Genomic DNA, 20,542 nt, shown 5'->3' on the forward strand with positions numbered 1-20,542 from the left:
TCTACCTTAACAAACCCCATACCCCTCACTATTGAATTTTCCCTGTTTTTTGCATTTTCTTAATAAAGTTTATTTTGCACCCCACCTGTGTGGTAATTGCTCCCCAAGATCCCATATACCTGCTGGCAGGGACAGTCAGGAATCTTACAAATAGCTTTTCTTTTACACAGAAGATATGCTGTAGCTCAAAACAGAAGTTATGGGCTTGGTGCAGAAATTAATGGATGAGGACCTATGGTCTGTGTTATGCAGAAAGTTTGAATAAATGTCTAATGATCCTTTCTTGGTCTTATAATCAGTGAACTGTTCACTCCTGTGCATGTTACATTATAAAATATGCTTAAAATTTTAAATATAAGTACAGTGCAATATTCAAATATACTTAACTGCCTGCCAATGGTTAATAGCAATACCACTGATCTATGGGGTGAATATTTAAGTTTTTAATTAGACTGAAATAAAAAAAAATATAGAGAAGGAAGTATTGGGGAGTAACAACAGAGACCCCATCTGTGCTGATGCACTAAGATATAGGGCTATATTGCGCTATTTTTTTAGACTGAATTAACTGATTTCAGTAGTGACATTTAAAAACAAAGACTGGTTACGGTTTTGCCAATAGTCCTCAGCTATGCTAGATGAGTCTTCCTTCATTTCCAATATGCAAGGTTTCTTTTTGAATGAATTGATTTACATTAATATTTCATTGTTATGGGAACTAAGGCAATCATCAGTAGGGAAACAGAAGACTTCAGTTTAGATTCACTGAGAAAATAGAAACTAACTTATTTTAATTTGGAATTTTAAAATCAAAATTCTATTAGCAGAAAGTGTGCCTACTTAACACTGCTTTTTAAACGTTCATATTTAAGGTAAATATTTCCTGTGGGTCCCATTCTGTATAGTAGTGAAATGATACTACTGTCAGGAAAACTCAATTTATTACTAACTTGACTATGAAAGAAAAGTTGTTACTGTGCATTGTATTACCCAATAAACATACTGAAGTGACAAAATTAGATGCTGGGGGGAGGGGGGGGAGATCAGATTCAAGATCTGAATTTTGAAGATACTGCTGTAAGGTTTTTCTAACTCCTACCCATCTTCATATGTGATCTTGTAAACACTTATAGATGTCCTTTAATTTGCACATGAGTACTCCCAATGACTTTAATGAGATTATTGACATGCATAAGATTAAGCATGTGTGCAATTTAACAGGATCAGAGCATTAATTTTAACTAATCATGTTTTTGGTATATTAGGATCAATTTCTTTATATTTCATGATCTAGTTTTTGTCACTTTATATGACACCGAGTGGACAACAGATAGTACTACAGTGTAGGATATTATTTGTATAATTTGGACTGGAAAATTCACCAAGGTGAGTTAAAATGCCATTGAAATTGTTCTAATAGGTACAAAATAGTTAAGAGACCCACCCCTGCTGGGTGCCAATGGATTTAAAGGACGATAGACAGATCGAGGCCTGAAAAACAAGTTAAAAAATAAATGATTTTTGTATTTTGAAGAAATGTTACTGTTCAAAAGGATAAAGTGCATTTTCCTCCCTCCCCAGTTACTTGAAGCAGTTTTCTTCATAGATGCTGTTCCACACTCTCCATGCAGAAGGTCCTTTGTATCCAGTGTAACGTTCTGGATTCAACAGCAAATCCACATACTGCGCATCTGGAGATCTCTCATCTAAACAGGAAACCTTTTGTTATATATTCTAACCAGTCACTTTAAAAGGACTGAGTTCCACAAAAAGCATTTATACAGAACTTAGTAAAAGTGAGAACTCGGACATCAAACACTATTTTATCCTCCAATTTTGTTTTAAACACCAGCATAAATACCCTATATATAATATACAGCGTTATACACTAAAGGTGACATTAAATAAGATCTGCTTCGTTCTACACAGGTTCTTGTACTGCTCTCATCACTGCAGCAGCTGAGTACCTTCCAGTAGGGCACTAAGCAACAGGACTAGCGCTGTCACATGTAGTTCTCGCTCTCATTCTTTTCAGAGGAGATGATTTGTGTATGCAAGTGTAGTAGTGTCATCTTTTTTTTCTTTTTTTTTTTTAAAACATACATGCTTCCACTGGAAAAGAAAGTGGTGAGGTCTGTGGTGGTCCTTTTCTCCCGTGAGAGTTCATTCCACAGACTCTGACTATTGCAAATATAGGCCTCAATCCTGAAAAAAAAACAACTTATTCTTGGGCTTAAAATTTAAGCATGTGAATGGTCCCACCGACTTCAATAGGACTACTCAGATGCTTACAGTTAAGCATGTCAACATACAGTAAATGCTTTTAGGTTTGGGGCTATATGTTAAAAAAGAACACTAAATGATAAAAATTAGGCCTTCCCCAGATTTTAGAAGAATTTGAACATTGGTTTATTTTATAAAAGTTATAATTACTTTTACAAGATGCATTTCTCAAATTTTATTCATTAGCCAAAAGAAATTTGTAAGATTTATTTTTAGATGCTTTAGTCCAAATTTTCTACCAATTTACAATGCTGCCAGCTAGAAATATTTTATAGCACATTTTAGAATTCTCTTAGAGCCAGGAAATGCTATAAATTGCAACAGAGCATTTAACCATTACCCTTATTTCTAGGTATATGATTTATGTTCAACATGAATTCAAAAGGATCACAGCCAAAAATAAAATGTCAAGATAGCTAAATACAGCTTTTTCAATAATGTGAAAGATAACTGAAATACTGCTCCCAAGTTATTAAATAAGTAAAAATGGAAACAACTGCATATAAATAAAATGTCATATATACTCATTCATAAGCTGAATTTTTTAGTAAAAAAGGGACACACCAGAAAAGGGGGTCAGCTTATGAACAGGTAGAGAGAGAGAGGTGGGACACAGCCCCTCTCCCCAACAGAGGGAGCAAGGAGAGGCAGCACAGCCAGCAGAGACAAAAGGGAAGAGGTGGGGCCAGAGTCTCTCCGCTTCTGGCCACGCTGCTCTCCCCCTAGCCGCTTGGCCCTGCCCCCCAGAGCAGTCTGTGGCCGTGCTGCATGGCCCGCTGGAACATGCTGCGGCTGCGCCGCCCAGCCTAGCCTGCAGCCGTCCTGCTAGGTCTGGCCCACCGGAGCAGGCTGCGGCCATGCTGCCCAGCCTGCCGGAACAGCTCCAGCCAAGTCAGAGGCATCCTCCTTAGGTAAGGTGGGAAGGGATGGGATGGGGAGACTGTGGGGGTCCCGGGCTAGGGGTGGGGTCATGTGGCGGGTGGTCACAGGGGTTACTCCCCTGACTCCCAGCTTCTCCTCCCCAAATAAATTTCCCCACCAGCTGCTGTCCAGGCCCGTCAGGGTAAGCAGCTGGCACGCCGGGACACATTGTTTACTTGGGTTTACCTCCTTGCCTGCGGGCGCTTGAGGTAAACAGCCATCTCGGCCCACCAGAGGCTTATCCTGATGGCCCGGGAGCCAAAGTTTGCTGACCCCTGAATTATAGGGTCAGCTTATGAACAGGTTATAAAAAATTTCCATTTTTACTTATCTTGGGAGGGGTCAGCTTATAAACGAACCGGCATATGATCGAGTATATACATATCTGATTTGAAATGTCAAAGACTGAAACCAAATGTCAAGAGTGTGTCACCCAATCAAACACAAGAGTAAGCCAACAGAAGCCCTTAAGCACTTGCTCGTGTAATGCTGAATGATGAGAAACCACAGAAGAAAGTAAGAGCTGTTCTAGCAACAAAAAAAAGAACAGTTAAGAGTCATTCCAGAAGTGGTAAAAGAAGAATAGATAGGAGACGGAAGGGAGACAGTCAGTAGCTAAAATCATCTTGGGAAGCTGAACAGGCAAGGTGCAGGCCGCAGACAGAAATAATAGTAGAGAGGAAGCAAAAGCCTATGCAGGCTATGGTTTCCAGAACTACAATCTACTTTGCATAAAAAGCTATACAAGCAGAAAATGTGTTCTAATACTTGACCAAACACTTACTACTGAGACAGCTTTAGTTCTATCTAGAATTGGCTGCAATAATCAAAACTACTATAGCAGTTACCAGAAATAATAGCAGCCATGTTCTCAGATGAAGACAAACGTCAATCAAAAAACATCAAATTTTGCAAATTATTAAAGATAACATGTTTACTAAAGGTAAAGAGGATGACTTCAATCCAGAGACAACTAGGAAAAAAGCCATGCTACGAAGAAACAAGCTCTTTTAAAGCACAAATTTCTGAAGGTTAGCAAAGGGAATATAGTAAACAATTGAGGGTATAGCTACACAGCAAAAAAAACACCCCAGCAGCCAGCCTCAGAGCTCAGATCAGCTGACTTGGGCTTGTAGGGCTCATGCTGCAGGGCTAAAAATAACAGCGTGATGTCTGGGTCCAAACTCAAAGACCCTCTCTGCTCGCCAGGTTTCAGCACAAGCCCTAACGTCTATGCTGGTTAGCCCCGCAGGATGAGCTCTGGGAGCACAAGTCAGTTAACTCAGGCTTTAAGACTCCCTGCCACAGAGTTTGTTTTGTTTTGCTGTGTAGACACACCCTCAATAGGTTAAAGCAATCAGATTTTAGGGAAGTGGCCTTATGTTTGCCCTAGTATGGAAGAAGGATTTCTGGATCTTTTACTGTTACTTATGCACTCTCTTTCTTTTTCATTTTCATAAAATAGACACCTGTCTATCCACTATCAAATGCCTCACATGTCAGTACTAATAGAGACTATCTCCCTATGCCCCTAGGTTGTACTTTTTCCCCCCCTGCCCTAAGCACTTTCCTTCTACATGAGAAGGTATGAGATATTTATTTGGCCATTTAGCACAACATTAAGCATTAAGTCATTTGTATAATACCTTTAAAAACTTATTTACTGACAGTGCATAAGGCAAACATGCTTTCCTTAGAGAACTTCAGCTGTTTTAAAAGCTTATTCACTTCCATATCTATTTTACCATCAAGTTCACAAAAGTGGTCCTGTGAATCATCATATCTTGCCCAGTCAATGAAAGCCTCTTTACTTTGGTTACTGAGAAAAAGAGAAAATAAATACATGTAATTGAATTTGACTTGTAAAAACGTTTTTATTTTTGTTTTTACATGTATCCATGAAGAGAGTGTGTCAAAATAAGCAATCGTAAAACCACAGATAATTTTGAAGACAGAGAACTGATGGTGTGCAATATTGCTGGAGCTAAATTTAAAATGACTATATCCAAAGCACTGAAACATATCAATGAACTATTGCCTGTTAAATGCTTGTAAAATTTATCTCAAGAGAAAGAACACGAATGACAGTACAGGTCTGTCGCATCTTAGGCGCATTTAATATGCGCAATTTCAGCTTTACATGGTCGGCAAAAACAAGGAAAAAAAACAAAAAATAAGAGAAAAATAATTTAAATACTGTTTCTGTAGTGCGAGCGATTCTGCCTGTCATTACACTCAATGTAATTTTGACTATACGCGATTTTCGCTTTACGCGCTGACTGCGGAACGTAACCCCAGTGTAAGATGAGACAGACCCTGTATTCAGACTTGTCATACACTCCAGCTTGCCACAAAAGGTGTATTTGTAAATCTAACCTGGGCTAGCCTGCAATGCACTAAGTGTCATGTGGACACTGCTGCTGTGCACTAATAATTCCCTAGTACAGTTTAACCTACTCCTATTTCAATGCAGGGTAGACTAGAGCACACTAGGGAACTTCCAGTGTGTGTTGGGGTGGATACAAACCCCAGCTTGCCAAGAACTGTGTGTTCGTATAGACGAGTCTTTATATATTGTAGAAAAAACCCTGCATTGGCAAAGATGGATATGGGTCTTTCATCTCCTCTGCCCCATCTCTAACATCAACTGATTCTACATTACAATATGAGACAAGCCAATTGTTTTGATTCTGTATACTTCTTTATAAATAGGACTATCCTCTTGAAAAAAAAAAAAGAAGAAAATACCAAGGAATTAACTGTCACATTTTCCTAACTCTTCCTGTCCAATTACCTTGTAGTATTTGTAAAAAACTACAATGTTTGGGTCGTGAGCCTTTAGCAAACAATGGTAAGCCAGCCATTAACTACAGCATTTCAAAACCAAACACCAATAAACTCTCTCATTGGTAGATAGCAGTAATGTGGTGCCTTGGGAAGTAATGAATAAATCCCTTCAATCACCCATTCTTTCTGACCAAGTTAACCCAAACTCAGTTTTACAAACCTAGGGCCCAGTTCTGCAACAAGATCCACGGACCCCTCTCCCTCTCCTTTTGTCGTATTTGGAGAGAGTAGGAAGAACCTGAAGGTTTATCAGGTGGAGAGAAGCTCTATTCCTAGGAGCTTCCCCATCCAGTCAACTTCCTCTATTTTGCCAGCAGCCAGCCCCAGTTTGATTAAATTCAGCCAAACAGGCAGAATACCCCAGAGCTAGGAGCCATCAAAAGGGTGTATTGCTGGGTTTGAAGGATTTGCATGGGAGGCACAGATACCTGCTGGCCTCCCCATAACTGCTATCTCCCACTTGTTCCTATAATCACTGATTATCTTCCGGTTCCCACCTCAACTTAAACGCTCACTTTCCATGTTCCCAAGAAGCATGCTTATCTCTCCAACCCTCTACATGTCCACTGTCCACTTTCCCTACCCCAAGAGCTTTCACACTCCTTTTAACTCCCTTTTTCTTGGGAAAAAAACTCTCTTAGCAACAGGCCAGTTTGGCCCCTGTTTCTGCAGAGAGAGAAAGCGCTGAAACTTAGGAATCTTACTGTCTTACTGATTTACTATAGCTTACACTGAGCTTCCTGAAGCCAACACTCTTAAGATGATGTTCCCAAGAAGAAACAAAGATCTTATAGGTCAGGTTTAACTGTTCAAAACTGGGGCCCAACAGTACTAGATCTCTGCTAGGAAAGTCCACTAAAGTTGATTTTATCTTTCTATCTTTTTTTGGGGAGGATGGGTGGTATGAAATGTAAAAAAAAATAATAATAATAATAATTACATTCTGAAACTGTTTACCTACTCAGTTTTTAAGTGGGCTCTAACTCAACAGCCTCTTATCCAAATCATTTTGAGTTTTGTAGAAAATTATTATTCCTGCTTCAGATCAAATCTACTTTATTTTTTGTTTTGGAAGGATGGTGGTTGGTGGGGGGAGGGGTTATAGAAGGGGCCAAAGTTGAACGTATAGGAGATTGGTTCCTCAACTATGGAGCAACTGCCATTGCTGCACAGTCAAGCTCCTTTGATCAAAATGGTCCTTCAACATCCTGCTCCAAACTTCTCTGCTGGGAATCCAGATCCTCCTATGAAGTACTCAGTAAATGCTATGTTCTAACACTGAAATTTTAGAGGCTGAGATAATTAGTTCAGGATGTGCAGATAAAAGATTTTAGACCAAAGTCCTCATTCTCTAGTATTTGTTTATACCACTCTGCCCATGACAAAGTGGTGGTAAAAAAAACTCAGATGCCCTTTTTCCTGGGTTTCCTGCCTTCCCTGCTAACAGAGTTTTGTATACAATAAAAATCTTCCTTTAAAAAAGGAAAGATATTTGTTCTCTTCCTTCTGATCTTTAGCTTCAGAGGTTTTTGAGTCCATTAACTTGTATTTAACATCATGACTATTTTCCACTGTTTTTACAGGGACTATATAAAAGTGAAGAGAACAAAAAGCAGCAGTTTCAAAAATAACATACCAGAGTCAAGATGACCTTTGTTGGCACTATTTACTTTAAGCACAGCTTACCTTAGAGTACTGTTAATTGCTCCCAGTTTGTTAGCTTGTTCACAGTCTTCCAATTCTTTGGTGTTATTTGCTCTTTTTGAGTACTGTAAGAAAGGTTATATTTAGTACACCAACATTAACTGGAGATGTCCTTCACCTCACCCCTTTCTTAGGGAAGTCCAAGTAATGCAGTAAATACAAATCCGCTGATATGGAAAACACAAGGATTCTGAGGATGCAAGATAATCTTGCTGATTTTGGAATCTTCTCCAGAATCAAAGTTTCCTTTTAAAAAAAATTGAAAACCTTTCCTATGTAATACAAATCAATGAAGTATTTGCTTGGACATTGTACAGATACCTTGAAATATAGCACCAGTGCTGATGTGAACATTCCCTTTCAACTTAAATAGAGCACTAAATTCAAAGACTAGCATTATGACCACTAGAATACTTACAATTTTAAGGCAGTTTGTACAGAACGAAAGCATGATCTGATCTAGAAGATCATTCATCACTGGAACCTGTCCATCGGCAGGTAAGCCCTTGCTGTGACTGAATTTAAAGATACTCCGATAAGGTCCAAAGACTTTTGAGTTACACTGGGGAAAGCACGAGTTGAAGGCATTGATGAATTGGACTCATAGGCTTCTTGACATGGTCTTAGCAAGGAGAAGCCAGTCATCAAGACAGGGGGAAATGGTGAAACCACAATGCCTGATATGGGCTGCTATTGTTAAGAAGATCTTAGCAGTGACCCTCGGGGCTGTATTGAAAATGGTCAGGGCCCACCAGGAATCTGAGAAGCATCTGATGGGGTGAATGGCCACATGAAAGTATGCGTCCCACATATGAAGAGTTTTAAACTACAAGTTCTTTTCTAGAGATGGGATTATAGATGCCAGGGTGACCATGGGAAGTTTCAATTTGTGAATAAGACAGTTAAGATGGCAGAAATCAAGGATAGCCCAGCTGCCCTTCTTTTTGGGTACTAGGAAGTATATTGAGTAAAAACCCTTTCCTTAATACTGAAGAGGTAACCGCTCACTACAAGAAGAACTGTACTTGTTTGAAAATCTCCTTTTGAGAATGGTCCCTGAAAAGGGTTGGGCATTTTGGAGGGGGGGAAAAAAAAAAAAAAAGATAAATTTGATAGTATAGCTACAATAGATGATGTTTATTACCCACTTATTCATTGTTATTGTACTCTATATACAGGAAAAGAGTGCAAAAGGGGTGTGGAAATCAACAGGTGGTGGCATCATTGGTTTGCAGCTCTCAAACTCCCCTCAAAAATATTGTTTAGATTGGGGCTGGAACTAGGATGCTATTGCTGCGGAAGGCGGATGGAAATGGGCCTTCTGAACCCTTTGCCTCTTACAGGTTAGCTCTTAAGGCCACTGGTGGTAAAACTGCTGAGCCATTGGTCTACCCTTGTATAATTGCCTGTGGAATTTTCGCTTTGGGACAGTGGTATATATACTCCCAGGGAGTGGAGGGGGGGCTCTGGAGTCCTTTAGAGTGTGTAATGACTTATCTGTCTTTTGGTTAAAAAGACATATTTCACTAAAGTGCAGATCCTCCACAGATGCCTCTAAATCTCTCTGTGGCAGCTTAGACAACCAAAAGAATTAACAGCAGGATGAGAAAAAGGGAAAATGTACCCTTTTGGCAGGGATAAAACAGTATCTTGCTGTCTTCTTAATGATAGGGGCACAAATGGCCAGGGTGTACTAGACTGTTTAAGCTGGTTCCAGAATAGCTTCATTAACAGGAAGTGCTATTTGGTTGGATCTGGAGGCCTGTCAGGAGTTTATGATGAAGATCCTGAACTTCCTCAAGGGAGATCTGCAACTCCTCTGCAACATTATCTAACAGTTCCTGGAACTGCTTATAGTCATCGGAGGTGAGACGGAGATATTGGAGTGACTATTTATCCAGATATGAGGACAGTCTCATCAGTACCGCCAGCTCCAGAGCCATCTTCTTCTTCCATGATGTCAAGAGGAATTTCTAGTTGTTCACTTGCAGGGGCAGGGTTCACTGACTCCCTAGGGGATCACGTCGACTCTGCAGAGTGGTACAGGTCCCAGTATCTCAGAGAAGGCCAGGAAGATGGGTCAAAGGGTGGCTGTGGGAGTCTCCCTAGCATAGGGTACCAATAGTTCTGAGGCAGGTGCTGAAGTGGAAGTTGGTTCCAGATTGGTCTGGGAAGACATGCCTCAGAGGAAGAGACATCAGTTCGTCGGGTTGTTCAGAGTCTCCAAAGAAAGAAAATGCCAAGTCTGGATCCACTGGTAGCACCAACGGTTCCACTAGAGGGAAACCATGGCTGTCTGATAGAATGAGACACAAACTCTTCCCACAAACTGCATCTCTTGATGTAGTCAGGACTACTCCAGTGAGGGAAGGACCCAGGATGATGGATTCTGGGAATCAGAGAGAATAAAAATGTCATTGGGTGTAGAATAAGACTGCTCTCCCTTGAGAGATCCTGTCTGCCTGAACTGCTGGAATCAATGCACTAATGGTTTGTGCCAGTTGGGAGAGGCAGAGTCAGTACTGTCGACAGTTAAGGCTCCCAACAGTTGCCTTTTGTCAATGCCATCAGTTCTCAGAGTTTAGGCTTGGTTGGTACCAGAGGCATCGTTGCCTCTGGAATGCCATCAGGCACTGGGGTGCTGGAAAAAAGAGTTACCTCTCTTTCGTAACTGTTGTTCTTTGAGATGTGTTGCTCATGTCCATTCCAATAGGTGTGCACGTGCACCACATTCACGATCGTCGGAAGGTTTTCCCCCAACAGTACCTGTTGGGTCAGCAGTGGAGCCCCCTGCAGTTGCACCCTAATCATAGTGCATATAGAACACTGCTGACCCACCACCTGTTCCTTCTTGCTGGAAGACTCCAACAGAGGGGAGGCGGATGGGATTTACAATGGACGTGAGCAACACATCTTGAAGAACAACGGTTATGAGAGGTAGGCAACCATTTTTTCTTCTTCGAGTGTTTGCTCACATCCATTCCAAAAGGCATCTTCCAAGCACCACGGCTATGAGGATCAACAAAGCTCTGTCCTGGTGGACCTTGAGGAGGACTCTGTGTATGAGAGGAAAGGGTAGGAATGCACAGAGCATGTGACTCATCCACGTGAGGTGAAAAGGGTTCATGATGGAGCCCAGGCTGTGGTTCAAAAGGAGCAAAACCATTGGCACTTCCTGTTGCTCAGTGTTGTGAACGCCTCTATGTGGGGAAAGTCCCACTTCTGGAAAACTGAAAGAGCGATGTCCAGCCTGAGGGACCATTAGTGACTGAGGAACCAGCAGCTGAGTTGGTTGGCTAGCTCATTCTGCAGTCCCTGGAGGTAGGACACTTGTATGAGTATTTAGTTGGTGATGCAAAATTCCCAGAGCTTGAGGGCTTCCTGGCACAGGGAGAGGAGTGAGCACCACCCTGTTTGTTTATATAAAACATCGTTGTGGTGTTGTCTGTGAGCACTGACACACATCTGCCTTGAAGGTGGTTCTGGAATGCCTGGCATTCCAGACAGACCGCCCTCAACTCCCTCATGTTGATGTGCAGTATTAGTTCTGCCTATGACCACAGGCCTTGAGTTCTGATACTGCCTAGATCAGGGGTGGGCAAACTATGGCCCGTGGGCTGGATCTGGCCCCTCAGGGCTTTGGATTTGCCCCCCACGGTGTTGTGGGCCCTGTGCCACTCTCAGAAGCGGCCAGCACCACTTCCCTGCAGCCCCCAGGTGGGGGTGGGGGGTGGGGTGGGCAGAGGATTCCGTGCATTGCCCTTGCCTCGCAGCTCCCATTGGCCGGGAACGCTTCGGGGTAGGTACCTAAAGGCATGGCAATGGCAGCGAATGTGGAGCCCTCCGTCTCCCCCACCCCCAGGGGCCACAGTGGCGCAGGGACAGGGCTGGCATGCAGGGAGCCTGCCCTGTCCCCGGTGTGTGCTGCTGCCACCCCGGAGCTGCTTTAGGTAAGTAGCGCTGGGCCGGAGCCCGAACTTCACCTGCATCCCGCTCCCCAACGCCCTGCCCTAAGCCCCCTGCCTGCACCCTGCAGCCCCCCTGCACTCCAACTCCCTGCCCTGAGCTCCCTGCCGCACCACTCTTGCACCCCAACCCCCTGCCCTGAGACCCCTCCTGCAGTCCACATCCCTCCTGCACCCCTGCCCTGAGCCTCCTCCTGCACCCCACACCCCCCCTTCCTTGAGCCCCTTCCTGCACATCACACCCCCTCCTACACCCCACACTCCTTCCCGCACCCCAACTCCCAGCCCTGGCCCTGCATACAAATTTCCCCACTCAGATGTGGTCCTCAGCCCAAAAAGTTTGCCCACTTCTGGCCTAGATGCTCCCCACCCCAGTGCCGAGGCATCTGTGATCAGTGATATGGTAGGTGTGGTTTGGCAAAGGGAACTCCCACACAGACTACTTGCGGCCATAGCCACCAGTGTAGAGACTCGAGACAGGGGAAAGGGTAACTATCCTGTTCAGTGGGTCTCGGCTGGATCTATACACTTGAGCCAACCATGCCTGGAGTGGTCTGAGATGTAGTCTGGCATGCTAGACCATGTATGTGCACACCACCATATGCCCCAGCCATTTCATACAGTTTCTGGCCGTTCTGGAGGGAATCGGCAGAGATTCTGGATAATGCCCGAGGGCTTGGAAGTGCGGCTCAGGTAGGGATGCGCTGGCTTGCGCGGAGTCCAAGAGAACCCCTATGAACTCTATTCTCTGTGTAGAGACCAGCATGGATTTGGGCACATTTAGTATGAGACCCAGTCTGAGCAATGTGGTATGGGCCAGGGCCACATGCACCTCCGCTTGTGCTTGCAACTTGGCCTTGATGATCCAGTCATCCAGGTACAGGAATACTTGTACCTGACGTTTGTGGAGGAAGGCTGCCATGACTGCCATGCACTTCGCAAACACTCTGGGGGCTGCTGAGAGCCCAAAACGGGAGCACCGTGAACTGGTAGTGCTGGCCACTGCAAAGAAACCATCTGTGGGCCAGGATAACAAGAAATATGGAAGTAAGCATCCTGCATGCCAAGGGCAGCGTACCAGTCCCCAGGAAAGGAATGATAAAGGCGAGGGAGACCATGCAAAACCTGGCTGTCTTGATGAATGCACTGAGGTCTCAGATCCAGAAAAGGTCGCAGTCCACCCTTGGCCTTGGGGATAAGGAAGTATTGGGACTAAAATCCCTTGCCCCTGAATTCCTGAGGAACTTCCTCTATCAGAGTGAGGAGCAATTGCACCTCCTGGAGCAGGAATTGCTCATGAGAAGGGTCCCTGAAGAGGGACAGAGAAGGCAATAGGGAACAGAATTGGATAGAATATCCCACCCCTATCGTGCTCAGAGCCCAGCGATCTGTTGTGATCTGGGACCAAGCATGGTAGAAGGAGGGAGGGTAAGGATCTGGACTGAGTCCTGGTGTGCCATCTTCAAGTGAACCTTCAAAAGTTAGGTTTCGGCCCCAGGGGCTGTTTGGATGAGCCCAGGTCATGGCCTGAGAACTGACTGGTATCTCCTATTATTCCTGCCCCTTCTCCTGGCAGAGTCCTGCCTCAGGGGTCTGGAGTAGAAGCAGAAGGGAGCCTAGGGTTTGAAGGGCTTCCTCTGGGGTGCAAGAGTGTGGATCCCCAGGGACTTCAATGTCGCCCTCGAGTCTTTCAGACTGTGCAAGCGAGAGCCTGTGTTCTCAGCAAACAAGCCTGCGCAGTCCTGAATGGCGTTCTGGACCTCCGGAGGTATGCCCAAAACTTGTAACCAGGCACTCCGTCTCATGGTGATTGCTGTGGCCGTGGTCTGAGATGCAGAGGCAGCAGCAGCCTAGAAGGAGGTCCTTGACACCACCTTGCCCTCCTCAAGAAGCGCCACGAACTCCGGGCATGAGTCTAACAGGAGCAATTCCTGGAACTTAGCTAGCACTCTCCAGGACTTGAAGGCATAGCGGCTGAGCACCATTTGTTGATTAGCAACGTGAAGCTGAAGCACCCTGGTCGAGTAGACTTTACAGCTGTAAAGGTCCAGCTTCTTAGCATCCTGTGACTTTGGGGCAGAACCTGGTTGACCTCGCCGGTCTTTGTGGCTCACTGCGTTCACCACTAATGTTCCAGGCTGGGGATGGGTAAAAAGATGTTCATACCCCTTTGGCAGCACAAAATACCTCCTTTCCACCCCTTTGGCTGTGGGAAGTATGGAGGCCAGGATCTGCCATAGCACCTTTGTGGTGTTCTGTATGGTCTTTACAAGGGGCAAGGCTACCCTAGAAGGACTCTCTGGAGGCAAGAATGTCCACCATGGGGTCCGAGTCTTCTGGAGATGTAAGTTTTGGGCCACCTTCCTAAGAAGGTCCTGGTGCACCCTATTGTGCATTGTAGGGAGTGTAGTGGTGGAGGTGCCAATCACCGCCTCATCCAGCGAAGAGGATGAGGAGGCCCAAGGGACCGGGTCCTCCTGACCCTCAGGTTCCCTGGAAGCTGGCTTGGGTACTTCTGCCCTATTCGAGGTGGACTGTGGTGCTGACTCAAGAGTTGCACCCACTTGCAAAGACCCAGGGTCCTTGTCAGATGAGGAGTCTTCAAGTGCTGAAGGAGTATGGCGCAGCACTGACATGGTTGAAGGAGGAGCATGGGGCGCAGGTACCATAGACGCTGCCCTGGAGCCCCGCCCTTGATCCTGATGATTGGCCCTTTTGGACTCCTTGGGCCTCTGTACTGGCATGTCCTGTGATCTGCTGTGCCAGGACCAGTACCTGCTGACTTGAGCTCATGAGGCTCGGGAAGTTTCATTGCAGAATAGACTTCATGCTGGAGTCTGAGCTCTGGGACACTCCCTCCTCACAGAGTCCCACAGCTAAGGCTTCAGCCCAAGCCCAGAAGTCCACACTGCAATGAAACAGCCCTGCAGTGTGAGCCTCATGAGTCTGAAGCCTGGTCTACACTACGCGTTTAAACCGATTTTAGCAACATTAAACCGATTTAACGCTGCACCTGTCCACACAACGAGGCCCTTTATATCAATATAAAGGGCTCTTTAAACTGGTTTCTGTACTCCTCCCTGATGAGAGGAGTAGCGCTGAAATCGGTATTACCATATCGGATTAGGTTTAGTGCAGTCGCAAATCGACAGTATTGGCCTCCAGGCAGTATCCCACAGTGCACCATTGTGACCATTCTGGACAGCAATCTGAACTCGGATGCAGTGGCCAGGTAGACAGGAAAAGCCCCGCGAACTTTTGAATTTCGTTTCCTGTTTGCCTAGCGCGGAGCTCTGATCAGCATGGGTGGCGATGCAGTCCCAAATCCAAAAAGAGCTCCAGCATGGACCGTACGGGAGATACTGGATCTGACCGCTGTATGGGGAGACAAGTCTGTTCTATCAGAGCTCCATTACAGAAGACGAAATGCCACAGCATTTGAAAAAAATCTCCAGGCTATGATACAGAGTCCACAGCACAGTGCTGCGTGACAAGCATAACGGAAGGCCAAAGAATCAAATGGACATTCACTGAGGGCGGGAGGGGGTACTGAGGACTCCAGCTGTCCCATAGTCCCCAGCAGTCTCCGAAAAGTATTTGCATTCTTGGCTGAGCTCCCAATGCCTGTAGGTCAAACACATTGTCCGGGGTGGTTTCAGGGTATATGTCGTCAATTTACTCCCCCCCCCCTCCATGAAAGAAAAGGGAAAAAATCGTTTCTTGACTTTTTTATATGTCACCTATGTCTACTGCATGCTGCTGGTAGACACGGTGCTGGGGCAATGAATAAGCAGCATCCTCTCCCTTCCCCTTCCCCGGTGGCAGACGGTACAGTACATGACTGATAGGTCCTGTTCTATCAGCCCCGAGTGCTCCTGGCTGGCCTCAGGTGAGGTCGCCGGGGGCTGGCTGGGTAAAAATAGGAATGACTCCTGGTCATTCCGATAGATGGTACATCAACGGCTGGTAACCATCCTCATCATAGCAACTGAGGGGCTGAGTTCCATCAGCCCCCCCCCTTTCATGTGTAAAGAAAAGATTCTGTACTGCCTGACTATCATAGCAGCGGGATGCTGGGCTCCTCTCCCCTGGCCCCACCTCCTTTAATGTCCTGCTGCCTGGACTATCATAGGCAGCTGGAGGCTGCCTCCCCCTCATTTTATCTCACTAAAAAGTCAGTGTTTCTTTATTCCTGCATTCTTTATTACTTCATCACACAAATGGGGGACACTGCCACACGGGGTAGCCCAGAAAGGGTTGGGGAGAAGGGAATCAATGGGTGGGGTTGTTGCAGGGGCACCCCCGTAGAATGGCATGCAGCTCATCATTTCTGCGGGATCTGACACGGAGCAGCTGTGCTCTTCTGTTCTCTGATACACTGGTTCTCTAGTACACTTGCCCCATATTCTAGGCAGGACTGACTCTATTTTTAGATAAACCATAAAGGAGGGATTGACCCGGGGAATCATTCCCATTTTTATGCATCTTGCGCCCCCGGCCGACCTCAGCTAAGGTTCAGCCAGGAGCACCCATCTGACAGCAGCAGACAGTACAGAACGACTGGATAACCGTCATCTCATCGCCAATTTACAACGGCACAGCAGACGATACAGAACGACTGATAACCATCTCTGCTATCTTGCAAATGAATGCTGCTGTGTAGCGCTGCAGTACTGCGTCTGTTAGCAACATCCAGTAGACATACGGTGACAGTAAAAAAAAAATCTGAACGGGCTCCATGGTTGCCGTGCTATGGCGTCTGCCAGGGCAATCCAGGGAAAAAGGGTGCAAAATGATTGTCTGCCGTTGCTTTCACGGAGGAAGGAATGAGTAACGACATTTACCCAGAATCACCCGTGACACTGTTTTTGCGCCATCATGCATTGGGGTCTCAACCTAGAATTCTAATGGGTGGGGAAAACTGCGGGAACTATGGGATAGCTACGGGATAGCTACCCACAGTGCAATGCTCCAGAAAATCAACGCTAGCCTTGGACCATGGACGCACACCACCGAATTAATGTGCTTAGTGCGGCCATGTGCACTCGACTTTATACAATCTGTTTTACAAAACCGGTTTATGTAAAATCAGAATAATCCCGTAGTGTAGACATACCCTGAGTCAGCTGGCATGAGCCAGCCACAGGTTTTTCACTGCAACATAGACAAACCGGAAGTCATCATGCAAATACATGCTTTCAGACCATACTAAATTTTATTGACTTGAAGAAACTACTGTATTTGGTAGCATCAATGCCTAGGGGCAGGAAAGAGGTGTCAGAATACTGTATCTTTACGCAGGAGAAATCAGGAAAAGGAAGAAATTATTAGATAAGCTGTAATGGAAATGTTACAGTTAGTTAATTTCTGAGGCTAGCTTTGTGGTCAAAACTTCTCCTAAACTTCATTTTCTTATCTTCTGTGCATTTATAAAAGCCTTTTTGTTCCATCTGCAGCCCACACACCAACATAGCATCCCTCCTCTCATCTATAGAAAATAATGCTGCTGAATAGTTCCTAAGTGCTCTCAAGCAACAAAAGACAGACATATTTGCATACTCACAGCAAGGTATCAATATTTTTAGTGTTTATATATTTTTTTTTATAAAATGTATGTAAATTGTTATTTCTTTTCATAAGCATCAAATCAATTTTACAAGAGTAAAAAGCATCACAAACATTTATTTTGTATTTCTGTAATTTAAAACCATTTTATAAAAATAATTGTGTTCTGTAAAGTTTTAGCAAGCAGCATAAACATTTAAAACACAGATTTATAATAGAAAATGATGGACCCTTACTTCAAAGTAGCATTAGTGAGTAAGGCTATTCATACAAATTGACTTGGTTAGATTGCTGGTGTTTTGAGACCACTGCCTATCATGCTGACCAATATTGTCTCATTGTTTCCTTGTACTCCATCTGTTGTCCAAGTTCTTTGGGGAAGAGAAGAAGACTTTTTGTTCTGTGTTTGTAAAGCACATAACAAAGGGCTCCCAGTTGATAACTAGGGCCCTGAGACATTATGGCAGAGGTTCCCAAACTTTTTTTGATTAAGTATTTCCTGCTGAGACCCCAGACAGCATGGAGCACAATAGTACCTTCCACACAGTGTGACCACATATCCATGCCATGTGGAGGATGACATTGTGTAGAGTAAAATGGTGCCTTCTGAACATCATGAGCTCGTATGCACCATATGTGGAGGTCATGCTGTTCAAAGCAAAATGGTGTCCTCCGCACTTTTGGGGTGGCAACCAAATAGTTTGGGAACCACTGTGTTACGGTAATAAAAGTAATTCATGTTCCTTCTATTGAACACGTTGCAATGGAACACTGACAAAAAAAATCCCAGGACAACAATAGTTCAGAGATGAAGAGATCACCACAGGACTCAAAGAGTGTTTGAATGAATTAGGGAAAAGGAGAAAGAGCACTTGACAAAACATGAAGGGGGAGACTGTCCCAAGCAAAGGGGCAGCATGAAAAATGTACTAAGCTAAAAGTCTGAGAAAAGAATGATACAGCAGCAAGGACAACAAAGGATCCAGATAAGCATAGGAGGGATCAGAGCAGAGACAAAGGCAGTGGTGAGATTATAAAGGGCCTTAAAGGGGCAGGGAGAAGGATTTTGAATGTGATACAGAAAAAGGACAAACCAGTGAAGTAGAGGAAAAAAAAGTTTAATTTTGGACAGAATGAGCGAGATGGTGATGGGATCACCTAGGAGGTTACTGGAACTGCAAAGCTTTGAAGAGGATCTGCACATCTTTCTTAAGAGGTAGATTTTGGAGAAGTGGAAAGGATGCACTGAGGAGAGGCGAGCAGGAGCAGACAGTGTGCTCATGACCTAACAAATAATTAGTGGCTAGTTTAAGTTTACAAATCTCATTGTTGGGCTGAGTTTTCACCTCAAAGGATTAAATGCATCAACATACTACAACACAGAGACCCCTTGCCAAAGGGTCCCCTGTTTTTTGCAAACATCTCACCTCAGACCTGACAAATTCACTAGACCACATACCTTACCTGTTACTCTTTATGGAAAAATATCCTGTCAGACATATTTACACATAAGCACAGCCCAAGCAAGTGTTACTGATATGGCTCCACTGAGCACATGAAAAGAGACAGTCCACAATAAAGGGAATTCAAATACAAACTCCGATCAGCCCAGGTTTACGCAGCTACCTTAGACTCAGGATCCACAGAGGTGTCTGAGGAGACCCTAATGAATTTTGTAAGGTCTGATATATTGGCGGATGATATATAAAGTGAACGGCAAGGTATGCCTAAACTGGAGGGACACTGACACTCAGGTTTCTCTGGTCAGAGAAGAGTGTTATAGAAGATGACATGCTCCCAGAGGAGAATGTAAAAATCCTTGCATTCGTTTCGGATTTTTCCAATGCACACTCAGCTCAAACAGAGTTGGAGTCAGAAGGTTTAGAAGTTACTTTAAAATAAAACAATGCTGAGAGAAAGGAGACCTCTCAATATTTATACAGTCAGGATAGGTGTCCTATATTATTTCATTAAAAAAAGATATTACTGGCTCTCTAGTCATTCTGGCTTCTCCACCTGAAATTCTGTTATTAGATTCTTCCTTCATATTCATCATTGTGGGCTATGTGTAGCCATAAGGTAATAGAACCCCTACCATGCTGCATGTCTGGGGACCAATGAATAGGCTCACAACAGGGAGACGCAGAAAGGGAAAGGATGAGGAGTTCATTTACAAGAACTCTGGTCCCCACAGAGCCCACCCTTCCACCTTACCTTTTATTGATGTAATACACCAAGCCACTTTTCTTCAGAGTTGATTAGTCTGCTGAGACTCAATGCTGCCAGCACACAGTGCTGGATTGAACTGTGTGTGGCAATTATACATAACACCAAATATGAACATACAATATTTGTTATTTACCCACAATTCCTTCACACTGAATACATAAAAAGCATAGGGCTTTTTTTTTTTTTGTTGTAAGCAAAAAACCACATACATGAGCAGACATATATAAAAAATAAAGTTTACCACTGATCCAAGGCTAAAAATGGACAATAAAGACTATACATAGTATTTGTAATTTTGGGGTTTTTTTTTTTAAATCAGAAAGATAGCTTGGAAAATAAAAAGATATTACTTACTTTATTAGAACTCCCAGCTTTAATTCCAATTGGTACTTTACTCTAAAATAAAAATTCAAATTACTATCTTTTTTCCACTGTTCACAGAAATGATTATGCCAAAATGCCTGTTAAGTTGTTAAGTGTTTTCTGCAAGTTGACACCTTTTAATTCCTTGCTGGGGTGATTCCTAGTCCTCTCAATTTAAGTTTGCTAATCCAACCCAAGATAAGAGCAGTCGGCTGTATATCTACACTACCCGCTGGATCGGCGGGTAGTAATCAATCTAGTGAAGACGCGATAAAAATCAATCTCCGATCGCTCTGCCATCGACTCCGGATTCCAGTGTCGATGGGGGAGCGGCAGCGGTCGAGTCGCCGCCGTCCTCACAGCCAGGTAAATTGACCTAAGATATGCCAACTTCAGCTACACTATTTGCGTAGCTGAAGTTGCGTATCTTAGGTCAACTCCCCCCCGCCCCAGTGTAGACCTAGGTTGAAAGCTTATTTCAGTTTCTTTTCATTATTTGGTACTTATTTTTGCCTGACAAAACAATGAGCAATAGCTAATACTTTGGATACCCATCGTTTAATTTTATCACTAATGGATACTATTATTAATAAGTATTTCAGTTGTATTACCCTGAACAAAAGTGGCAATAACTAAGTTTATTACTGCCAATTTCTTTGACCAAT

At 44.1% G+C, this 20,542-nt stretch overlaps 2 protein-coding genes across 3 annotated transcripts in view; one reads left to right on the forward strand and one right to left on the reverse strand.

Annotated features, from left to right (window-relative positions):
* The window catches only part of ERO1B (endoplasmic reticulum oxidoreductase 1 beta), a 59,801-nt gene that overhangs the window by 22,975 nt on the left and 16,284 nt on the right, over nt 1-20,542 (reverse strand). Inside the window, exons 4-8 of the mRNA XM_032775036.2 lie at nt 19,869-19,910; nt 7,738-7,820; nt 4,950-5,023; nt 1,586-1,706; nt 1,445-1,491 (exon numbers count right to left, since the gene is read on the reverse strand). Coding sequence (XP_032630927.1) covers nt 1,445-1,491; nt 1,586-1,706; nt 4,950-5,023; nt 7,738-7,820; nt 19,869-19,910 — 367 coding nt within the window. The remainder of the gene's footprint in view (nt 1-1,444; nt 1,492-1,585; nt 1,707-4,949; nt 5,024-7,737; nt 7,821-19,868; nt 19,911-20,542) is intronic.
* Nucleotides 17,105-20,542, forward strand: part of EDARADD (EDAR associated via death domain) — a 62,662-nt gene continuing 59,224 nt past the window's right edge. For both annotated transcript variants that reach the window (XM_075064180.1, XM_032775039.2), the window contains exon 1: nt 17,105-17,289. The gene's annotated coding sequence lies outside the window, so the exon portion shown is untranslated. The remainder of the gene's footprint in view (nt 17,290-20,542) is intronic.

Source organism: Chelonoidis abingdonii, chromosome 3 (assembly GCF_003597395.2).
Source record: "Chelonoidis abingdonii isolate Lonesome George chromosome 3, CheloAbing_2.0, whole genome shotgun sequence".
Classification (NCBI taxonomy): Eukaryota; Metazoa; Chordata; order Testudines; family Testudinidae; genus Chelonoidis; species Chelonoidis abingdonii.